Source organism: Nerophis lumbriciformis, linkage group LG02 (assembly GCF_033978685.3).
Source record: "Nerophis lumbriciformis linkage group LG02, RoL_Nlum_v2.1, whole genome shotgun sequence".
Lineage (NCBI taxonomy): Eukaryota > Metazoa > Chordata > Actinopteri > Syngnathiformes > Syngnathidae > Nerophis > Nerophis lumbriciformis.
Window position 1 is genome coordinate 28,021,024 of NC_084549.2, and position 25,809 is coordinate 28,046,832.

The following is a 25,809-nucleotide window of genomic DNA, read 5'->3' on the forward strand; positions in this document are numbered from 1 at the left end:
CTAACAACTATGAACTAGGTTTACAGCATATGAAATACATTTGGCAACAACATGCACTTTGAGAGTGCAGACAGCCCAATTTTCATCAATTAATATATTCTGTAGACATACCCTCATCCGCGCTCTTTTCCTGAAAGCTGATCTGTCCAGTTTTGGAGTTGATGTCAGCAAGCCAGGGAAGCTAGGGTCGATAGGGGGTTTAGCTCGCTCATCTGCGGGAACAAACTGCCGCCATTGCTTGCCGTGCTACCGAGGTCCTTTGTCCCTGAATTGCTCACACACTCCGGCAGATTCAATGGGGGTCTGGCGGCAGATTTCTTTGACTTTATCGTTGGAAATGCATCTGCTTTGAGTGTCGCAGGATATCCACACATTCTTGCCATCTCTGTCGTAGCATAGCTTTCGTCGGTAAAGTGTGCGGAACAAACGTCCAATTTCTTGCCACTTTCGCATCTTTGGGCCACTGGTGCAACTTGAATCCGTCCCTGTTCGTGTTGTTACACCCTCCGACAACACACCGACGAGGCATGATGTCTCCAAGGTACGGAAAACAGTCGAAAAAACGGAAAATAACAGAGCTGATTTGACTCGGTGTTTGAGAAAATGGCGGATTGTTTCCCGATGTGACGCCACGTTGTGACGTCATCGCTCCGAGAGCGAATATTAGAAAGGCGTTTAATTCGCCAAAATTCACCCATTTAGAGTTCGGAAATCGGTTAAAAAAATATATGGTCTTTTTTTCTGCAACATCAAGGTATATATTGACGCTTACATAGGTCTGGTGATAATGTTCCCCTTTAACTATTATTACTCAAAGCAAATGCAAGTGTACAACTTATATGTATTGTTTTGCTATGATTACTACAAACTTGTTCCAAGATACAGTATGGAAGGGATTCGTGTGGGTGTCATGTGAGAGGAAGGGGGGTGGAGTAGTCTTAGGAATGCAGCTTGCAGAAAATGATGGAAAGTGCGACTGTACATAGCAAATGGCGCTGTGGTCAAAGTTGGAATTGCCACAAATCACACAAGATATCCAACACTCTACTGCCATCTAGCGGCTAAACTGGATAGTGCACACCCTTAATTTGTCACGTTTCATGTGTAAGGTAAACCGTGATAAATGGGGCCATATTAATCACCTTCATACTGTAGCGAGGTTGCGCAATATAGAGGATATATCCTTGCCTGCGTTGCTGAAACAACTTATGTTTCTTACAAGTACTGTATCATTGTCACTGGAGGACTACAAGGGCAAGGACTAGCTAATCATGATGCACTCCATAGGAAAATACAAGAAACCAGGCTAATCGACAGTATCAATACCAAGTATAGTATCAGTATATGGTCGATACTACAGTGATTAGATCGATAGTTTCTATTATCACAAAATCATTTTTGTCACTTGTGTTATTGTTTACAAACTCAAGAGGACCTGTAAGGCAAAAACCAAAGGATTTAAATGGGAGCCAATATACGTTTTTACATTTGATTACCAGTAGTTACTTTGCCCTATTTATTTTATTTGTTTCCAAATTACAGTATGTAATAAAAGCGACCAATTTAAATATTTAATTAATATTTTTGCTCCGCCATGCTGTGTTTTTGTCTGAAAAATAATTCCATCCATCCATTTTCTACCGCTTATCTGTCTCGGAGTCATGGGGTGGGGGCTGGAGTCTATCCAAGCTGCGCTCGGGCCGAAGGCAGGGTACACCCTGGGCAAGTCGCCACCTTAATCGCAGGGCCAACACAGATAGACAGACATTTAGTGCTGCCAATCGGCCTATCCCCAGGTGCATGTCTTTGGAGGTGAGAAGAAGCCGGATTACCCGGAGGGAACCCACGCAGTCACAGGGAGAAAATGCAAACAAGCACTAACCACTGTTCCACCGTGCTCCCCTAAATAATAATTATGACCAAAAATGTAATTAATAGATGATCTTGTAAGTATCCATATCAGCATTGGCATGACCAATACTGTCCTTGACTAACTGGTATTGGATCGATAGCTAAATCTGTAGCATCGCCCAAAACTAATGTGAAGTAAGTAGCCAAACAACAGAAGAATAAGCGCCTGTTACATTTTAACATCAATGTAGATGGATCTGTGTTACAGCAGAAAGTAACTACCTTTTAACAATTAATTAGCAAGTTGAATAATAATAGTTTTGAGACAACTATGCAACCGGAAAATATACTAAATGTTACCAAATTAGGACCCTTTGTAACCCATTACGAATTGGTTCTATAATGCTTATTTCATTTTATCATCGTTATTGCAGGAAGCTGCAATTTATATAAACGATATTGCCAAAAGTATTTGGCCACCTGCCTTGACTCACATATGAACTTGAAGTGCCATCCCATTCCTAACCCATAGTGTTCAATATGATGTCGGTCCACCTTTTGCAGCTATTACAGCTTCAACTCTTCTGGGAAGGCTGTCCACAAGGTTGCGGAGTGTGTTTGTAAGAATTTTCCACCATTCTTCCAAAAGCGCATTGGTGAGGTCACACACTGAAGTTGGTCGAGAAGGCCTGGCTCTCAGTCTCTGTTATAATTCATCGGGGTTCAGGTCAGGACTCTGTGCAGGCCAGTCAAGTTCATCTACACCAGACTCTGTCATCCATGTCTTAATGGACCTTGCTGTGTGCACTGGTGTACAGTCATGTTGGAAGAAGAAGGTGCCCGCTCCAAACTGTCCCCGCAAGGTTGGGAGCATGGAATTATCCAAAATGTTTCGGTATCCTGGAGCATTCAAAGTTCCTTTCACTGGAACTAAGGGGCCAAGCCCAACTCCTGAAAAACAACACCACACCATAATTCCTCCTCCACCAAATGTCACACTCGGCACAATGCAGTCCGAAATGTACCGTTCTCCTGGCAACCTCCAAACCCAGACTCATCCATCAGAAATTTCACGACTGGATTTGTTGCACAGGTGGCATCCTATGACAGTTCAACGCTGGAAATCACTGAGCTCCTGAGAGCGGCCCATTGTTTCACAAATAATTGTAGAAACAGTCTCCATGCCTAAGTGCTTGATTGTATACACCTGTGGTCAGGCCAAGTGATTTTTTTATTTATTTATAATTATTGATTAGGACACCTGATTCTGATCATTTGAATATAGATGTTAGGCCATATCGCCAATCCTTAATGACAGAGAGGTGGAAACATTCAAACAGAATGAAAAAAAAAAATGTTTGTCATGATCCGTGGTCGGATCATGTTTTGTGTTATCGGTTTGTTTTGGACTCCTTTTAGTTCCTGGTTATGCACTTCCTGAGATTAGTCACCATGGTTACTTATGATTTTCATCTGCCTTTTCTCACACCTGTTGCTCATCAGAGACTCTATTTAGTAGTTTGGATTATTTATGTTTGATAAACCAAAGCCTACCTTCAGGATAGGCAACACAACAAAAAGAAAGGCAGGCATGCCTAAAACACGAGAGGCTAATCACTTAAACAGATGCTATGGCATGGAACTACAAAACTGGCGTGATACAAACAATGAATCCACACCGAGTGACCGGAAAAGGCAGAACTAAATAGAGTCTCTGATGAGCAACAGGTGCGCGAAAAGGCAGGTGAAAATCATAAGTAACCATGGTGACTAAACTCAGGAAGTGCATAACCAGGAACTAAAAGGAGTCCAAAACAAACCGATAACACAAAACATGATCCGACCACGAATCATGACATATTTACGTCTCACTTGTCACAAAAAATTCAAACAGAATGGACAAAAATATATATTTACGTCTCACTTGTCAAACTGTTTCATGAATCCCTCAGCAGCTTTCCCGCTTCTACTGTAACACCTTTCGCTATGATAACTTCAAAGCCTGTGCATGTCAACAAGTTTGGCATATTTGCAAAGTGACTTTGTTTAATGAGCACAGTGGCTCGTTGCCTGCACGGTTCATTTGAGGCCAGCTGGTCCACTGAGGCACTTTGTAGGACCGATTTGAAGGCTGCTGTCAATGGGTAACATGCTCTAAGCCTAAGGTGTACTTGGCGGTATACTTCATCATAGTCTAACAGATCTACTTTTTATAATTACAATTACAAAAAAAAAATACAATATATCGATAATGAAAAAAATAAACAAATAAATCAGAAATAAAATAAATAAATACAAAAACACGGTGACACTTTAGTATGGGGAACATATTCACCATTAATTAGTTGCTTATTAACAGGTTAGAGTTAGGGTTAGGGTTGGGGTTGGGGTTAGGGGGTTAGGGTTAAGACTAACTAAGACTCTTAGTTAATGGCTCACTGGTTGTATAATAATGTCATGTAGAATAAGGCATTAATAAGTACTTAATAAGGCATTATTAGGTACTTAATAATAACTAATTAAGAGCCAATATGTTACTAATTCACATGTTAATAAGCAACTTGGGTTAGGGTTGGGGTTAGGGTTAGAGGGTTAGGGTTAAGACTAACTAACACTCTTAGTTAATGGCTTACTGGTTCTATAATAAGGCCATGCAGAATAAGGCATTAATAAGTACTTAATAATGACTAATTAAGAGCCAATATGTACACAAACATAATTCACATGTTAATAAGCAACTAATTAATGGTCAATATGTTCCCCATACTAAAGTGTTACCAAAAACACATATTTTAGTGTACTAATACTGCTATTCAAGTCCATTCAAGTTTGTGGAACATCTCAGTTAAACTTGTGTGCAAAGAAAAACTTTAAAAATCAATTAAACTACAGCAATAAAAGTGCTCATCTTACCGTAGATTCCTGTGGATATACATGGGAAGGCCTGTGGCAGAAAGACAAGGAAACAGCCGTCAAAGGATATTCACAATAAACAAATACAGGTTATCACAACACCCAAAATCATTGTCCATGTGAACACATTTTTTGAGATGTACGTACAATTTGAAAGGAAAGCAGGCAGACATAAAAAGAGAGCAAAGTTCACAAAAGCTAAACAGCTACATATTTGTGTCTGTCTTCCAATAAAGTGACCACGTTCTAAAGTAACAGTTCTTGCTTTGTAGCACTTTGCAGCAGACATATTACTCAAGCATGGCTTTATAGCTTAAAATAGTACCATTATTCTTTACTTATGCCGGCAAATATATTATGATGCATAGGCTTTGCTCTAAGCGTCCCTGTTCCACATTTATCATTTTTAAGTATATTAATAAGCAAGTAAAGAGATTTTTTTTTCTTCCCCAAAAGGTTCCATTTGTCCTGAAAAGCAGCTGAACTGGTGCTTTGCTTCCTGCATTCATCAAAGGGTGTTACCATTAATAAACAAAATGTCACCCGTGGCTCACTAATAAATTAATATTACAACCATGAAAAAACTAGGATTTGATTTAAATATACTATATGATAATCAGCAAAACTATTTTTTCTTGTTTTTTTATTTATTTAAACAAAACATTTAGAATGATAATTTCACCGTAGATAGTTTAGTATTATATATATTTGCATAACCTAACCCTACTCATTTCAATACAGCATGAACGAGAGGGATACGAAAAATTGAAATATTTTTGTTTGCAATGGTTTATATCTCTTAAAATTATTATAAACACCATAAACTGGATGTTTTGTGTCGCACCTTTATTTTACGCCAAAAAGGGTTGAGAAAAGTTTCCAAAAATATAATGTAGACCACTTTTAACAACAGTAAAACAAAAGTAGTTACAGTACATTTCAAAACTGTCTACAGTAGATATTGTATAAACCTTCTCACATATTTAAATGCAATAATATAATTATTTCAATACAAAATGTTTCAAGACAGATTTTAAGTGTGTATCATTTTCCAATGAAGCTGTTCTTCTGAGATCCCTTTATTTCATGAGTAAAACGTGTACCGGTAATCGTCTTAGTTTGTTTAACTGTAAAGCCTTAAGAAGACACCGTCTAAAGCAGTGGTTCTTAACCTGGGTTCGATCGAACCCTAGGGGTTCGGTGAGTCGGCCTCAGGGGTTCGGCCAAGGTCAAAACACACCCGACTTATCGTGTAAATAAAAACTTCTCCTTATCGGCGTATTACGGATACGGCAATAGCTGACTGATTTGCAGGTGTGTAATTTGTTGTGAGTTTATGCACTGTGTTGGTTTTGTTCTTTGAACAAGGTGATGTTCATGCACGGTTCATTTTATGCACCAGTAAAAAAAACATGGTAACACTTTAGTATGGGGAACATATTCACCATTAATTAGTTGCTTATTAACATGCAAATTAGTAACATATTGGCTCTTAACTAGTCATTATTAAGTACTTATTAATGCCTTATTCGGCATGGCCTTATTATAACCCTAACCCTCTAACCCTGACCTTAACCAAATAACTCTAAATTAAGTCTTTACTACTTAGAATATGTTCCCCTAGTGTCCAAATAACTCTAAATTAAGTCTTTGTTACTTAGAATATGTTCCCCATACTAAATAAAGTGTTACCAAAAAAAGGCTCCTCCAGCTTCCTTCCCGCACTGTGCGATTCAAGAACTCCTTCATTCCACACTCCATCCAGCTGTATAATCACTCGCCATACAGCAATAGATTATATCTGCCTATTACCTGACACCTGACATGTTAGCTACTTCTCTTTGTTTTTAATGTCTATTTTCTATTTCCTGCTGGATCTACTCTCTATTTTATGCTGCTGCTGTCACATATACTGTATATACTGTAAAATTGTACATGGTCATTGGTATATATTGTGTATATGTTATAGACATAATATAATATATCCATCCATCCATCCATCCATCCATCCATCTTCTTCCGCTTATTCGAGGTCGGGTCGCGGGGGCAGCAGCCTAAGCAGGGAAGCCCAGACTTCCCTCTCCCCAGCCACTTCGTCCAGCTCTTCCTGTGGGACCCCGGAGCGTTCCCAGGCCAGCCGGGAGACATAGTCTTCCCAACGTGTCCTGGGTCTTCCCCGCGGCCTCCTACCGGTCGGACGTGCCCTAAACATCTCCCTAGGGAGGCGTTCGGGTGGCATCCTGACCAGATGCCCGAACCACCTCATCTGGCTCCTCTCGATGTGGAGGAGCAGCGGCTTTACTTTGAGCTCCTCCCGGATGGCAGAGCTTCTCACCCTATCTCTAAGGGAGAGCCCTGCCACCCGGCGGAGGAAACTCATTTCAGCCGCTTGTACCCGTGATCTTGTCCTTTCGGTCATAACCCAAAGCTCATGACCATAGGTGAGGATGGGAACGTAGATCGACCGGTAAATTGAGAGCTTTGCCTTCCGGCTCAGCTCCTTCTTCACCACAACGGATCGATACAACGTCCGCATTACTGAAGACGCCGCACCGATCCGCCTGTCGATCTCACGATCCACTCTTCCCTCACTCGTGAACAAGACTCCGAGGTAATATATCTGTATATATATTATTCTGTACAGATATTATGTATATATTCATATTTATGTTAGAATTTTTTATCGCTATATTAGTCTATTCATACCTGCATTGTCCTTTCCATCCTTACACTTTCCATCATCGTAACTGAGCTACTGTGTTGAACAATTTCCCTTGTGGATCATTAAAGTTTGTCTAAGTCTAAGTCTAAGTCTAAAACATATAACTTTGTCTTGAATTTGGAAAAAATATATATATATATTGTTCACTAAAGAAGGGTTCGGTGAATGCACATATGAAACTGGTGGGGTTTGGTACCTCCAACAAGGTTAAGAACCACTGGTCTAAAGTGTCTCAACTTTTTCTCTTCCACTTTTAAATCACAGCGGTGAATTTGTTTTTATTTCCAAGCCAAGAGACTGTGCTTCTCTTTGTATCCTGATTTACCAGCTCTCAGGTTGCTCCTGTCAAGGTGATGTTTTTCTTCTGTGTGGAGATTTAAATCTTTTAGTGAACCTATGACCTTTGCAGATGGCGGTTTGACTCAGACACAAACTACAGATGACGCAGCGTAGAGAAGCATGGACATTTTTCGTGTCTTGCCAAGCTCAGACCATTGCTTTTTTTTTTTTTGCTGGAATTGACACACAATAAACTCCCAAAATGTACTAGAAATAATATCAGTCACAAAAAAGTGTGCATGTAAAATATACGTTTTAAAAGTGTGTTTACTGAGGGTGTGTTGACACAAATTGTGCATTTGCACCTCTCGTGTGGTTTCTTTAGTCAAGCGTGAATACAATCATCCAAACCCTGGCGCGCACCAAACAAGGGGACTCAGAGTTAATGCATCCAAAGAAAATAAATAATATAAAAACAACCAATTTATTAATCCCAGCAGACAGTATTTTGGCTTAGAATATTTGAGTTTTATTTCACAAATCACACTAAAATGCACATTAGTATGTTTTTTAATATATTTTGGTCTAGACTATACTACTGTATCAAAAGTGAAAACGCAGCCGTCCACTTATTTCATAGTTCTAAACCTAAAAAATATGTGTACAGGTAAAATTCCCCCCAAAATACACACAGTAGTGATTTTAACGCTTGTTTCCTAACACGTTTCAGCACATTTTTGAACACCTATTTTTAGCTCCAAAATGTGGGCTGGCCTTCATCAGCCTGTTGGCGTCACCTACAAAAGACTGGCGGCAAATTCATATTGTGTAGTATGTGTTTTGGTAGCATTGATATCCCAAATTATAATGTTTTTTGCGCAGCATTTGAAGGAATTATCAAACATGTCTGCCAGATGCATTGTTGCAGGTTAACCATGTCAGTTTTGAAATAATCATGGATCAGAGCGACACGACATGCAATTAAATGATCAAAGTAATACTTTTACATTCCTTTATCCACGCTGTCTATGCAGGGAAATGTGCTCCAGTTCTGTAGATGACGTTGCACCAAGAATGCGCGCAATATCGGGTCTGGCAATGGAAAGGTGGCCTTCCAAGTACAGTTAGTTATCTACCGGTTACTCAAAAACTAAATTATATTGTGGGAAACGACTGCCAGATTAATTTTCAGAATCAGAAATACATAAAGAGAACTTGTTAGTGAAATCTCAGTCATCTGGACGCTATGGGTCCTTTGGACATTCAACCAAGTGGACTGTTTGGTTTGTCTTCTAAGACAAACCAAACAGTCCAGTTGCAATCGATTGAATCCTCTGAGATTACAATGACCTGGGTGAATAAGAATATTCATAGACTTCTTTGAGAAAAACAATTACATTTTCTTACCTGATTTAGTCAAGGATAACAACTCTCCTGTTGTCAGAATTTCTTCATTTAAAATGGGAGCCATTATGCAAAAACAACTTTCTTATTTTATTTAATTTTTGTACCTTTTTTGTGTGTTTTGGGTTCTGCTGAAATCAAACCATGCATAGCGGAGACATTTAATTAACAATTTCTTCCTTCACACTGTCTCGAAACAAGCTGTTTTAAATTTGCCCAACTTGTGACATTTTTCCAATCGGTGACCTCAGCGTAATATATGTCCATATATTATAAAGTTTCACCCGAAGAGCTTTGCGCGAGTACGCCATTGTAGTCCGACGTTGTAGTCAATAAGATCCTTATTTATCTCTATCCTCTTGTTGTGGGGCAGACTGGCTCGTACAGGCATATGCGTCCTTCGCTGTAACCATTTCTAATACAAAGTAACGTTTAGTTCTTAGTTATATCTGTCAATAGAGTTGATATGGAAGTGTTAAAAACTGCAACCAATCAATCAATCAATGTTTATTTATATAGCCCTAAATCACAAGTGTCTCAAAGGGCTGCACAAGCCACAACGACATCCTCGGTACAAAGCCCACATAAGGGCAAGGAAAAACTCACCCCAGTGGGACGTCGATGTGAATGACTATGAGAAACGTTGGAGAGGACCGCATATGTGGGTAGGGACGGTCAGAAAGCGGTTGGAAGATGGTCTCTAAAACATAATTGATGCAACATGACCAAAGAACTACCCTTACATGTTATGTAGACCATAAAGAAGTGTTAAAATTTCGAAATAAAATCATATTTTGACCCTTTTAAATGTACTGTGAATAAGAAAAAAAAAGTTTCCATGGTCCATGCGAGACGTGCGGTCACTGGAGGCAGGTGAGGCGGGGCCTCACCTGCCATCATGGAAAGAAAACAAATGTAAAAAGAAAAACAATTAATTAAATTGTTATATGTATCCAGTGACTATACTATAAAGTTATTTTCCATTTAACTTCACCAGTTTTAGACTATTTTTATTCAAAATCGCTGAATTTTCACATTTGCCGTTCAAATACTGAGAAGAGACGGTGCGGTGATCAGCAGCCAGTTGAGGCACGTCACTCAGTTGTGCCTCAACATGGATTGCGGACTCGGCTAACTGCTGGCCTGCTGTGCAGTGAAACTGTATTGCTATATGAATTATATTATACATTTCCATAGTTTAGTTAGCTGAGGTATATAATGTACAGTGTATTTTGTCAACAACTGTATGTGTGTAACGTATTTCTAGTGCTGAGCGATCATAAAACTGCTGCGAAGACGCACTGTGTGAGGCTCGCGTAATCCTGCCTCCTGGTGCCGGTTAATGCAGGTGCAGAATGCATCCCCCGACGGGAGCGCCACACCAACCAAAGCCCACACCCAAACCCTCCACGTGCAAGACCGAATCCACCCAAAAAAAGTCACTTAACAAGAAGCCAAAAAGTGCAAAAACAACAATGCTCGCGCTGGAGGAGCCGTGAACGACTGCAGGGACACAACATTAGGTACACCTGCAGACTGCAGCACGGATTTCATATTCCATTCATTCACAACTCCTCCAACACGAACACCACTGTTCCCGCACTTATAAGTAAAGGTAAGACCATAATAACGTTTTTTTAATTAAATGTGCTTTTTTGTGTGCTACAGTTTGTATGTGTAAAGTTAAAGTTAAGTTAACGTACCGATGATTGTCACACACTAGGTGTGGTGAAATGTGTCATCTGCATTTGACCCATCCCTTGATCACCCCCTGGGAGGTGAGGGGAGCAGTGGGCAGCAGCGGTGCCGCGCCCGGGAATAATTTTTGGTGATTTAACCCCCAATTCCAACCTTTGATGCTGAGTGCCAAGCAGGGAAGAATGCTGGTATGAGCTTTTAAACATAACCCGTTAACTGCTGCCAATCAAATGGTGAATAAGATACTCTTTAGGGTTCATATGTTTGTAAATCTGACTGTGATGAAGTCAGTGCCTCACCAGCCATGAACCTCACCGCACGTCACTGGAGTCAACAGTGTATCACATGAATGCACCGGATCATGAATTGCAGATACCAGTCAAAGTCATTGTGTTGCTCTAGAGTAGTAATAGTAAAGCATAACCTACTTTTATTCACTATTTTCATCAACAACATGCTGCTGCGTAGTGCAAGCTATTTTGATAGTTGATAGCATGCATACCTGTAGGTATGTTGCTTACACTGTATGTAATTAGAACAAGAAGCCGTCTATATACAGTCATGACCTATGATTCCTGCTTTAGGTTATTATTTCTATATGTGGCTACTCATTAGAATTGAGTCAGCATGTCAGCCTGTGTTGGCATGAGGCTGCGCTTGACATGTTGCCTTGTTGATTATTTCCTTTGCTTATAGGGAGTGCTCTGAAATTGGTCACCAGGGAAATTATTATGTGGCTGGGGTTCCTCCCTAATCTATCACATGGCTTTAAAGTGGAACACCTTTCCTCTCAGAATTTCTGCACACTTTTTTAGCTCACGGTGCATGAAGGATGATTAAAGGCAGCTGCTGTGATTATTAGGTGACTTATTGTGTTCCGAATCCTGAACCCCCTGGCGCAGATTATCATTTACAGTTGAACAATGCATAAATATTCTGAAATTAAACATATTTTAGATATGTGGGATTTCAAATTTAGTTCACCTTTCCATACAGGAGTGAATTACACATGTCCATCATTGCACATTGTTACTCACTATACCGGCTCTTAATACTGAGAACTAGTGTTGTCCCGATACCAATATTTTTGTACCGGTACAGGTACCAAAATGTATTTCGATACTTTTCGGTACTTTTGTAAATAAAGGAGACCACAAAAAATTGCATTATTGGCTTTATTTTAACAAAAAAATCTTACGGTACATTAAACATGTGTTTCTTATTGCAAGTTTGTCCGCAAATAAAATAAAAACAAGACAACTTGTCTTTTATTAGTAAGTAAGCAAACAAAGGCTCCTAATTTAGCTGCTGACGTATGCAGTAACATTCATTCTATTATTTTGTCAACATTATTAAGGACAAGTAGTAGAAAATGAATTAATAATCTACTTGTTCATTTACTGTTAATATGTGCTTATTTTCTCTTTTAACATGTTTTATCTACACTTCTGTTAAAATGTAATAATCACTTATTCTTCTGTTGTTTGATACTTTACATTAGTTTTTGGTGATACCACAAATGTGGGTATCAATCGGATACCAAGTCGTTACAGGATCATACATTAGTCATAATTTAAGTCCTCATGTGTCCAGGGACATATTTCCTGAGTTTATAAACATAATATAATCTAAAAAAAAAAACTAAAGAAGATTATGTGATGCTAAAAAAATGTTGATGTAATTATAGTTGTATCGACTAGATACGCTATTGTACTTGGTATCATTACAGTGGCTGTCAGGTGTAGATCCCATGGCGTTTGTTTACATTCATGAACGGTGTCATTAGCGATGACCCAGGTGAGCTACAGTGTGTAGTGAAGCATGTTTAGCTATTCCTCGTCCTGCAGGGATGATACTTGTAAGAAACTTACTTTATTTGTCGCCATGGAGGCGAGGATTTGTGATTTAGAAGTAGCTAAAACACTGTCGATTGCGGATGGACTTTAGCCGCTAGTTAGCGAGCCATGTCTTAAAGCATCTCTTCCTGAGGGCGTTTCAGTGTTATAACTTCACCTTTATCCTTAGTTTTTAAGCAAAAATGCGTCCGTTGTCCCTTTTCTGTCAACACATTGTGTCTGCTTGTAAGAACTCTGTGATTGTGCGCTGCCGAACATGCTCCTCTGCTCGTAAACCAGCACTGACACGACGTGACGACGACGGGGGTGGGTGCAGGACCGGTACCTTTCAGAGGCGGTATCGTACCGAATATGATTCATTCAGTGACGTGCAGTCAGGGGAGGCAGGTGAGGCGGGGCCTCACGTGCCATCATGGAAAGAAAGAAAATGTAAAAAGAAAAAAAAAAAAAAAAGGTTATATGTATCCAGTGATTATACTATAAAGTTATTTTCCATTTAACTTCACCAGTTTTAGATTATTTTTATTCAAAATCGCTGAATTTTCACATTTGCCGTTCAAATACTGAGAAGAGACTTGCGGTGATCAGCAGCCAGTTGAGGCACGTCACTGAGTTGAGCCTCACCATGGATTGCGCAATGACTCGGCTAACTGCTGGCCTGCTGTGTAGTGAGACCGTATTGCTATATGAATTATATTATACATTTCCATAGTTTAGTTAGCTGAGGTATATAATGTACAGTGTATTTTGTCAACAACTGTATGTGTGTAACGTATTTCTTGTGCTGAGCAATCATAAAACGGCTGCAAAAGACGCACTGGGTGAGGCTCGCAGTAATCCCGCCTCCTGGTGGTAGAGGGCGGTAGTGATCCCAGAGATCATTCTTGCGACTACTCGGCTGCAGAAGAAGTGACAACAAGCCAGCAACAGTTAGCAGCAATCGTTTATTTTTTCCTCTTGCCTGAACTTTTAACATGGAGGATTACATATCTAAAATAAAACAAGTTTTCTAAACTGGACTTTCAGTCGAAGCAAGAGGTAATACTTAAAGGAAGATCTCCATCGAGACAGAGAGACTTTTAAAACTGAAGAAAGATAAAGAAGACTTCTATAAACAAGTTATCGATGCTTTTGTTCAAAAGGAGCGGTGCATGGACTTCATTTATAAGTAAAGGTAAGACCATAATAATGTTTTTTTTATTAAATGTGCTTTTTGTGTGCTACAGTTTGTATGTGTAAAGTTAAAGTTAAGTTAAAGTACCAATGATTGTCACACACACACTAGGTGTGGTGACATTTGTCCTCTGCATTTGACCCATCCCCTTGCTCACCGCCTGGGAGGTGAGGGGAGCAGTGGGCAGCAGCGGCGCCGCGCCCGGGAATCATTTTTGATGATTTAACCCCCAATTCCAACCCTTGATGCTGAGTGCCAAGCAGGGAAGAATGCTGGTATGAGCTTTTAAACATAACCCGTTAACTGCTGCCAATCAAATGGTGAATAAGATACTCTTTAGGGTTCATATGTTTGTAAATCTGACTGTGATGAAGTCAGTGCCTCACCAGCCATGAACCTCACCGCACGTCACTGGATTCATTAGTATTGCGGTACTATACTAATATCGGTATACCGTACAACCCTACTGAGAACTCGACACAAGTTAAGCTTTTATTACGCTTTTACCGCAATGTTGCCTTTTTGACCTTTCAAGGCTAAAGTGAGTCAGTGCGTGTTGCTGTGTGTGTAACAGCAGAAAACACAGTAAGCGGCACTTGATACAGGCGGAAATGACTGTACTTCAGTCTATGAACAGGCTCTGCCCCTTCAGATTTAAAATGCATCTCATTCCGTTTTTAGTAATATTGTTCACCAGCTTGTATTATTAAAGCCTGTGTGTCTACAACAAAAGCGGTGACCTATTAACTCCACTGTGTGACCAGTTTTCAAATAACGCAGTCACTGTAATGCCACTATCCCAGAGGCACCCTGCAAGTTGCAGTCATTTGTTTAGCACCAGGACATAACACAGTGAACCTGAGGTAAAGTGCAGCAGTTGAGCAGTAGCCGACGCCTTCAAGTAGCGAATGCGAAGCTGCGAAATAGCCATTAGCAGGCAGGTAGAGTGGAGAAATAGCGTCCACGGGCCCAGTGCCTCCTGCCGGGGGAACACCTCGCTTCGGATGGCTGAGCAAATAGAAGTGGACTCTGAGTGATGCACCTGTAGCTTGAAGCCCTCTGGCCTGTTTGCACATAGAAGCTACGATTATAAATCACAGCAGCGAGGGCGTGCTCATGTTTGATATCCACAAGTGTTGCCGAAATGTGGATTTAATATCTGACCACAAACCGTGTTACACTTTGTTGACACAGCTAACTGCTGTTGGCCAAAGGCTATGTCACTGTCCCGCAGACCATGATTCAACATTTTGTCTGGATAGGATATTTTACACTGAATACATGTGGCTCAGTGGTCTTGTGGTTAGAGTGTCCGCCCTGAGATCGGTAGGTCGTGAGTTCAAACCCCGGCCGAATCATACCAAAGATTATAAAAATGGGATTCACTACCTCCCTGCTTGGCACTCAGCATCAAGGGTTGGAATTGGGGGTTAAATCACCAAAATGATTCCCGGGCGTGGCTACCGCTGCTGCTCACTGCTCCCCTCACCTCCCAGGGGGTGAACAAGGGGATGGGTTAAATGCAGAGGACACATTTCACCACACCTAGTGTGTGTGTGACAATCATTGGTACTTTTATCTTTTATCTTACTTTTACGTATATACCCTGATGATTATCTTGTGTGATGATTGCATTATTATGATGATAGTATATATGATAGTATATATCTGCATCATGAAACATGAATCAATTAAGTGGACCCCAACTTAAACAAGTTGAAAAACGTATTCGGGTGTTACCATTTAGTGGTCAATTGTACGGAATATGTACTTCACTGTGCAACCTACTAATAAAAGTCTCAATCAATCAATCAATCAATCAATCTTAACTTTAACTCGTTAAAAAACATGGTTTGCGTCATTTTACTTGTCTGGATGAGTATTATGGCTCTATGATAAATACAATATTTAAATATACAGTACATTCAAAACTGTCTATAGCGACCACCAGGGTAACTGCAAAGGTGGCCAGTACAAGCCATGACAAACTCACACGTTAAAGCTGAATACATCGGGAAGTAAGGATGTCCCAATAAACGTTTTTGGCCTCCGATCCCGATTCAATTGTTTTCAATCCTGATACGATACTTTGACAATAGAATATAGAACTGAAAATGCTTTATAGTATATACTGTACGTAGGTAAACACAATAACACATTTTTATGAAGCATATAATATTAAATTTAGACTTTGTCAGTATTGTAGATCTGATGATGTATAAAATGTGTGATAATGAATGCTACATATAATTTTTTAACAAAATAAAGTGCACGTGCATGTACGAACCAGTCTGCCCTACAACAAGAGGATAGAGAAAAAAAACAAACTTACTGACTACAATGGCGGACTGGCGCAAAGCTCTTCAGGTAAAACATATATGGAGATATCCGCTGACGTCACGTGTTAGAAAAACGTCTCTAGTTGGGACAATTCCAAATGGCTCGATTGGAGGAAGTATGAAGGAAGGCAAGATTGTTTTATTAATATCTCCGCCATGCCTCGATGATTTCATTTCATTTGAAGTCATTTTCAGGACTTATGCAGATCCCAAATACACAAAAACAGGCACCACCAGGTAAGAAAAGTTGGTTTTGCGTATTACTGTAGGTGTCCTTTAAATCATTTGGGTTTTGCCTTCCTCTATCCAGAGACTCACCACGTGAGTTTGTAAACAGTAAAAAAAATATATTTTAGTAATAATAACAAGAAAAATATCGAGCTAATCACTTTAGCATCGTTTATGCACAGATACTATACTATTTAATGATAGTATCTAAATCGAGATCAATCACCCCTACTTTACTTTAGAGTCTTGTGTCGTCCTGCTTGGTTAGTTTGAGTTTATTTCGAACATGCATGCATACAACATGATACCTCACAATTTCCAGTTTCTCTTAACATGTTCAAAAAGGAATAGGAAGAAGCAGAGCTTATATAATCCTATACCCCTTTTCCAATACATCAGTGGTCCCCAACCACCAAAAAAAAATAAATAAAAAAAAAATATATATGTATATATATATATATTTATTATTTTTTTAATTATTTTTATTAAATCAACATAAAAAACACAATATATACATTATATATCAATATAGATCAATACAGTCTGCAGGGATACAGTCCGTAAGCACACATGATTGTATTTCTTTATGACAAAAAAAAAAAAATACCAAACAAATTTTCAAGCGTTGACCGGTCCGCAGCTACAAAAAGGTTGCATAACAATTTTTAACACTTTTGTTCACTTCCTGTTTTTTTTATATTTGATTTAACCTTTATTTAACCAGGAACAAATCCCATTGAGATTATAAACCTCTTTTTCAAGGGAGTCCTGGCCAAGAGGCAGCAGAGTTCTCAATGTATTCACAATATATTCCATAAATAATAATGTTAAAAAATAAATAGATACATAATAATTAGTGAAGTAAGTAGTATTTCATATGGTGAAATAAATAAGATTATCAATAAGTTCAGTAAGTAATAAGTTCAATATAGTTCAGTTCAGTGTGTGTATATGTAGCAAACTGAGCCATTGCTTTTGCTTCTAGTCCTCTAGTGATAATAATAATGGAAGAAACCATGCTGCCATGGTGGTGAGGATTTTGTCTTAGAAGTGTCTTCACACTGTGGATAGACAACGCGTTCGTTGAAGCTTGCTGTGGAATTGGAGCCCTTGTTCTGGTCTTTGTCACGCAAATAAAGGTAAAGTTAAAGTACCACTGATAGTCACACACACACACTAGGTGTGGTGAAATTACCCTCTGCATTTGACCCATCCCTTTGTTCCCCCCTCTGGGAGGTGAGGGGAGCAGTGAGCAGCAGCAGCGGTGGCCGTGCTCGGGAATCATTTTGGTGATTTAACCCCCAATTCCAACCCTTGATGCTGAGTGCCAAGCAGGGAGGTAATGGGTCCCATTTTTATAGTCTTTGGTATGACTCTGCCGCAGTTTGAACTCACGACCTACCGATCTCAGGGCGGACACTCTAACCACAAGGCCACTGAGCAGGTTCATGCAAGTGTTTTTGTGATTTATGTAGCACTTTTTCTCTAGCGACTCAAAGCGCTTTACATAGTGAAACCCAATATCTAAGCCAGTGTTTTTCAACCTTTTTTGAGCCAAGGCACATATTTTTCATTAAAAAAATACAAAGGCACACCACCAGCAGAAAAAGTTAAAAAATTAAACTCCACCAGGTTGTCGTGCCTTAGTTTGAGTTTGTTGTTGTTTCCTGTGTGTATTGCTTTAGTTCCTGTCTTGCGCTGTTATTTTGGTGACCCTTCCTGTTTTGTTGGTGTTCTCCTGTAGCAGCTTCACGCCTTCCTTTGAGCGCTATTGCCCGCCCCTGCTTTGTTTTCGCAATCAAGACTATTTAAATTGTGCGTACGCTATCCTTCTTTGAGGGACATTGTTGATTATCATGGCATGTACGGGATGTGCTTTGTGGACGCCGTCTTTGCTCCACACGCTGTAAGTTTTTGCTGTCGTCCAGCATTCCGTTTTTGTTGACTTTGTAGCCAGTTCAGTTTTACTTTTGTTTTACATATCCATCCCTATGCTTTAGTGCCTTTTCCTAGCGGGACTTGCCTTTTGTTGATTTTTGGTTTAAGCGTTACATACCTTTTTACCTGCACGCTGTCTCCCGCTGTGCTCTGCCTATTGAGATCACGACAAACCATCATCGACGCGTTCCGACTTCTACAAAGCAATGAACTACCTGCTGCCACCTACTGATATGGAGTATTACATGGTTACCCTGCCAAGCTCTACACAGCACAGGCACTAGTCAACGGCACATTATTATGACTATTGATTTGCAAAAAATATTTTTTGGACCAATTAGGTGAAGTTGCATAATTTCCCACGGCACACCAGGCAATATATCACGGCACACCAGTGTGCCACGGCACGGTGGTTGAAAATCACTGATCTAAGCTACATTTAAACCTGGGAGCAGGTGGGTAAAGTGTCTTGCCCAAGGACACAACGGCAGTGACTAGGATGGCGGAAGCGGGGATCGAACCTGGAACCCTCAAGTTGCTGTCACGGCCACTCTACAAACCGAGCTATACCGCCCCGTAGAATACATTATCGGGTGTCACCACTACTGCAGTCTGCCAGAGAAAAGCCGATGAGTGTTGGAGGTAGAAGAATGCACTCGTGGGATTTAGTGTTAAGATTCAATCCATTAAAATCATGCATCATTGCAGAACATTTTGATATTAGTGGCTGCTATATGGAGTAAAAAGACAAAATATTATTTGACACAATACAGGTGGCCCCTGGCAGCATTAAACAGGTTGACGCCAACACAGGTTTGGACTGCATGGAAGTCAACTATGTGAAGCATTACAATACATGTTACAAACATGTACTGTCGATGCTTCAGGGGGATTTCATTACATAATCGACCTTCTGTTCAGTCACTCACTGAATAAGGACCTTCTCTCCGAAAGGCAAAATGATGGAATTGTAGCTAAAAAAAAAAGGTTACAAATAGGTGACTCCATTCACACATATTTTAAATAAGTATTACCCAACTTTTAAATAAGTATTACCCAACTTTTATAGCTTTGAACTTTAAGTTTACTATAGGATTCTCGCAATGACATCATTAAACAGTAATACCGTCTCGTGAAATATTTACTGTAATCATCATAAGAGCCATGGCATTATAAATCGAAAACAGCCATTTTGATTGAATTTTGAGTTAGAGGACTGGAGCAAAGGAAGGCGAAAATAAAGAGACATATACATTCTTTCATTCTGAGCCAAATGCTTGATTTGAAACGCCATATTTACCGCTGTGAAACAGAATATGCCCCAAGGCCACTAAAGTCTGTGACGGTTCCAATGAGTGTTTCATGTAAATGCAGATCATGTGTGCATCGCATGTAGCAGTGGAGGCGATTTGCATATTGGAAGCCTGAATTACAGGTGGACATAAAAGGATCAAAGCAAGGACTGTAAGGATTGCATCTGCTTCTTTTAATTTCACTAGGGATCTTAGAGTGAAAATGTCTCTGAAAGGGTGAAAATAACATTTAGCAGGGAAGTAAAGCCACCATAGAGGGAATGTTAAATCTCCATATCAGCTTTCCCCTACTCTAACAAACATTTGTGTACCTATTTTAACATAGCTATAGTTCATCTGTATGAAAAAATGACACCTTAGTAGCAATATCGTATTCACACATATCCCAATGAAGGGAAATTCATTTACTTAACTGCAGAGGAAGCAAGGCATGAGGCCAACATTTTGTATAAACAATGTTGCCGGTTAAAATATTGATAATTCATAAGTAGAGATGTCCGATAATATCGGCCGATAAATGTGCTAAAATGTAATATCGGAAATTATCTGTATCGTTTTTTTTATTATCGGTATCATTTTTTTTTCTTTTTTTATTAAATCAACATTAAAAAACACAAGATACACTTACAATTAGTGCACCAACCCAAAAAACCTCCCTCCCCCATTTACACTCATTCACACAAAAGGGTTGTTTCTTTCTGTTATTAATATTCTGGTTCCTACATTATATATCAATATATATATATATATATATATATTTTTTTTTTTTCCAAGATGGCGGCGCGCACAGACGCAGCGGCTTACGGCTCTCCATTTCAGTGCTCTTTCTTCCTTCTTTTCTTCATGTTTTTTTTCCTTTTGTGCACCACCTGTACTGCAAACACCTGGTACACCCGCCAGTCACTCTTGGATATCGGTAACTCGCACCAGATATCTGTTTCGAGCGACTTTCACCATGAGCACAACATCCCAGATGACATAGCGAGAGCACAGGGCTCTCCGTGGTTTGTTGTCGGGTCTGGGAGACGGCGTAGACGGAGGAAGGAGAGGAAGCAGAAGCGTGGCCGCAGGTCCGGCGTCTTGCTCAGGCTTAGGAAACAACCCCACAAGCCACCTCTACCGAGCCTGTTCCTCTCTAATGCCAGATCCCTTGTACAGAAGATGGACGACCTGGAGTTACAACTTGCTGGAAACCGCTATGTTCGGGACTGTTGTGCTATGATTATCACCGAAACCTGGCTTCACCCGGAAATACCCGATGCTAGCATGCAGCTAGCCGGACGCACTCTGCTCCGCCGGGACAGAACTAAGGACTCCGGTAAGAGCAGAGGAGGGGGGCTCTGTATCTACGTGCATGAGAACTGGTGCAACAACGGGACAATCACTGAACAGCACTGTTGCCCGGACATGGAGTACATGTCTGTTAGATGTCGGCCTTTTTTTCTCCCGAGAGAGCTGTCTGTTGTTATCATCACGGCTGTGTATATTCCACCGGACGCCAAAGTAAACACAGCGCTCTCTCTTCTGCTGAACACCGTCAACGAACAGCAGCGGGCCCACCCCGACGGTGTTCATATCATAGCAGGGGATTTTAATAAGGCCAATCTGAAGACTGTACTCCCTAAGTTCTACCAGCACGTGAAGTGTTCTACAAGGGGCAAGAACACCCTGGACCACGTGTATACCAACATAAAGCACGCGTACAGAGCTACACCCCTCCCCCAGCTTGGACAGTCAGACCATCTTTCCCTCCTGCTCTCTCCTACCTACACCCCCATCAGACGCCAGGCCAGGCCTATCACAAAGACTGTTATGACCTGGCCTGACGATGCACTCCCCAAACTTCAGGACTGCTTCCAACACACAGACTGGGACCTCTTCCAACAACAGGAGCTGGAGACAGCCACAGGAACGGTGCTGGACTACATAAAGTTCTGCATCGGGAATGTGACTGTGGAAAAAACCATCCGGGTTTACCCCAACAAGAAACCCTGGATGACCAGCCAGGTCCGCACACTCCTCAGGGCCCGCGACGCAGCCTTCAGGTCAGGGGACAGGGCACTGTACAGTGTTGCTAGAGCCGACCTGAAGAGAGGGATTAAAAAAGCAAAGGCGGACCACAGGAGGTGCATAGAGTCCCATCTGTCCAGCAAAAACTCACGGGAGGTGTGGCGGGGCATTCATGACATCACGAACTTCAGAGGCTGCAATATGACAACTGCGGATCAGAGTGTGACACTGGCAGAGGAGCTTAACTGTTTCTTTGCCCGTTTCGAAACCCCCCAGCGACACTCATCTGCTCCAGCCCTGCCCCCGCCCCCACCGGGCTCCGGCGCCACTCCACTCACTGTACAGGAGCACAGTGTCAGACGAGTGCTCCTGGCTGTGAACCCCAGGAAGGCTACCGGACCAGACGGAGTACCTGGAAAGGTGCTCAGGACGTGCGCCCACCAGCTCGCTCCCCCCCTCACCAGGATCTTCAACCTCTCCCTGGCTCAGGCAGTCATCCCATCCTGCCTGAAGTCATCTACAATAATCCCGGTGCCGAAGAAGTCTCCCATCACCAGCCTGAATGATTACCGACCAGTGGCCCTCACTCCGGTAATCATGAAGTGCTTCGAGCGACTTGTTCTCCAGCACATCAAGGACCATATCCCTCCAGACTTCGACCCCCACCAGTTCGCATACCGGGCGAACAGGTCCACAGAGGACGCCATCGCTGTTGCTCTCCACTCTGCTCTGAACCACCTGGAGCAGCAGCAGAGCTACGTCCGGATGCTCTCTGTGGACTATAGCTCTGCCTTCAATACAATAATCCCGGACAGACTCTGCAATAAACTGGACACTCTTGGCCTCCCCCCTCTCACAAACGCCTGGATAAGGGACTTCCTAACGGACCGACCCCAGAATGTGAGACTTGGCCCGCACCTCTCATCCTCCCGCACGCTGAGCATCGGCTCCCCACAGGGCTGTGTGCTGAGCCCCCTCCTCTACTGCCTTTACACCCATGACTGCAGTCCGGCCCACAGTGACAACCTTACCGTCAAGTTCGCCGACGATACCACAGTGGTCGAGCTCATCTCCAGGGATGACGAGGCTGCCTACAGAGAGGAGGTCCTGAAGCTGACGGCCTGGTCTTCGGAGAACAACCTCGCTCTCAACACCAGCAAGACCAGAGAGATCATCGTCGACTTCAGGAGGAGCAGCACCTACCCTGGCCCCCTCTACATCAACGGCGAGCGTGTAGAGAGGGTCCACACCTTCAGGTACCTTGGAGTCCACATCTCTAATGACTTCTCCTGGACAGTCAACACCACATCAATCGTCAAGAAGGCTCAGCAGCGGCTACACTTCCTTAGAGTCCTCGGGAAGTACAACCTGAAGCCTGACCTGCTGCTGACCTTCTACCGCTCGTCCATCGAGAGCCTGCTGACCTACTGTATTACGGTATGGTACGGCAGCTGCACTGCAGCAGACAGGGAGAGGCTGCAAAGAGTGGTCAAGACGGCTCAGAAGATCATCGGCCGCCCTCTCCCCTCTCTGACGGACATCTACACCTCCCGCTGCCTCAACAGAGCCAGTGCCATCATCAAGGACAGCACCCACCCTGGCTCTGACCTGTTCCACCTGCTGCCCTCTGGGAAGCGCTACAGGTGCATTAAAACCAAAACAAACAGGCTAAAGAACAGCTTCTTCCCCAGGGCCATAACCATCCTGAACGGACTGCCCCATTGTCCCTCATAACTGCCTTCTCTTCGGTGCAATAACCCATTCCACCAACCACCCTGTTTTTGTTTTGTTTTTTCATGTATATATTCATTTCACACCATATTCATTGCACTTCTAAATTTTTTTATATTTCTATATATTTGCACATTGTTTTTCTAGCATGCACACATCGCACTGTATGGAATGGCCTCAATCTCGTTACCTTGCGTAATGACAATAAAGCTGATTCTGATTCTGATTCTGATATCAATACAGTCTGCAAGGGATACAGTCCGTAAGCACACATGATTGTGCGTGCTGCTGGTCCACTAATAGTACTAACCTTTAACAGTTAATGTTACTAATTTTCATTAATTACTAGTTTCTATGTAGCTGTTTTTATATTGTTTTACTTTCTTTTTTATTCAAGAAAATGTTTTTAATTTATTTATCTTATTTTAATCGTTTAAAAAAAAGTACCTTATCTTCACCATACGTGGTTGTCCAAATTAGGCATAATAATGTGTTAATTCCACGACTGTATATATCGGTTAATATCGGTATCGGTTGATATCGGTATCAGAAAATAAAGAGTTGGACAATATCGGAATATCGGCAAAAATCCATTATCGGACATCCCTATTCATAAGATATATCACTGAATGTATAAACCTAACATCACCGCCCCACAAACACACACACAGTTTGCTTATATGCACTAACAAAATGAATTGCTGTATTGACCTTATTTAGTTGAAACTAACTTTTTAAAACATATCCTCAGTGTTTTGTTGGTAAAAAACTTCAATAAGATGTTTGACTTTTTTAAAGATGTGATTACCACACTTAAATGATTTGATTGTGAACCAGTTCCCGCTTGCATGTATATACTCCCATTAATCGTTCGTTACAAAAGTCTACCTGTATACGTCTTTGTTTCATCAATAATGTTTTTCATCAAGCATTTGAAGCCAAAGGAAACCTAAAATATCCTTAAAACCCAAAATTATTTCGGTAAAAAGTTCTGTTTGGGGCGGGGGGATTTTTTTGTACAAAATAATGGTAATAAATGGAATATAAAGTAGCCACACTGTTACTTTTAGTAATCATACAATCTGTCATTATTCACTGAAATTTTTGCAACTTTCTCAAAGTTAAATTTTTCAAAACAAAAAAAAGAACACCATCGGCTAGCTTGTGTGGCCATTAGTGGTTTAACAGAAGACATTAGTGTTAAAACTGTCAATATTGTTGCACAATTACAGAAGCAAGAAGAAGCATGTGCACACATACACAATCAGTCCAAGAGAAGCAACAACATTTTTTGTATTTTTTTCATTGGTCGATAACACTAAATATATAAATTGCTAATATTAGCTGACAACACGCAAAGCTGATGCGCGTGCACATGTTACGTAAGTTTGAGTTAAGTTATTACGTACTAGAAGCCGTAATGTACAGTGTAAAATACATTGGAAAGTCAACGCCCTCAAGGCATATGCAGCCTCTTTAAATATGATCATAGATACAGTATGTCAAGTTTCCCTTTACTTCATACTGGCAGCCCGAGGGTCCAAATCCCACCAGGGAATCGTAACTGGTCTGTATTTATATAGCGCTTTACTTTGCCTCTATGATACCCAAAGCGCTTTGCAATATAAGTCACATTCACCCATTCACTCACACATTCACACACTGATGGCGGAAGCTGCCATGCAAAGCGCTAACCACGACCCACCAGGAGCAAAGTGGGTGAAGTGTCTTGGCCAAGGACACCACGGCCATGACTCGGATGGCGGAAGTTGGATTCGAACCAGGAAACCTCAAGTTGCTGGCACGGCCGCTGTACCATCTGATCCCCACCGCCCCAGGGAATGACACTATACCGGCCCCCGAGGTCACTTCAAAACTTGGGAACACATTTTCAAAAGACACTAGACACTGCTTGCTCCTGTTGTATAAAGGAGTTTGGATCACTGCAAACACATTGGCAGATCCTTGCATTGATATTTTAACTCTGCTACTAAACATAAAGTGGCCTCGTGGTTAGAGTGTCCGCCCTGAGATCGGTAGGTTGTGAGTTCAAACCCTGGCTGAGCCATACCAAAGACTACACAAATGGGACTCAGCATCAGGGGTTGGAATTGGGGGTTAAATTACCAAAAATGATTCCCGGGCGCGGCCACCGCTGCTGCCCACTGCTCCCCTCACCTCCCAGGGGGTGATCAAGGGTGATGGGTCAAATGCAGAGAATAATTTCGCCACACCGAGTGTGTGTGTGACAATCATTGGTACTTTAACTTTAACTTTGATAAAGAACTGGGGTAAAAACTTGTGATTTACATAACTGAGGTGTTCCTCAAAGCACACCTTTAAATCACAACAA

General features: G+C 41.3%; 1 protein-coding gene across 1 annotated transcript in view; it reads right to left on the reverse strand.

The window, feature by feature from the left end:
* Window positions 1–25,809, reverse strand: part of macrod2 (mono-ADP ribosylhydrolase 2) — a 1,158,848-nt gene that overhangs the window by 365,816 nt on the left and 767,223 nt on the right. Inside the window, exon 8 of the mRNA XM_061960241.1 lies at window positions 4,765–4,795. Within this exon, the coding sequence (XP_061816225.1) occupies window positions 4,765–4,795 (31 nt within the window). The remainder of the gene's footprint in view (window positions 1–4,764; window positions 4,796–25,809) is intronic.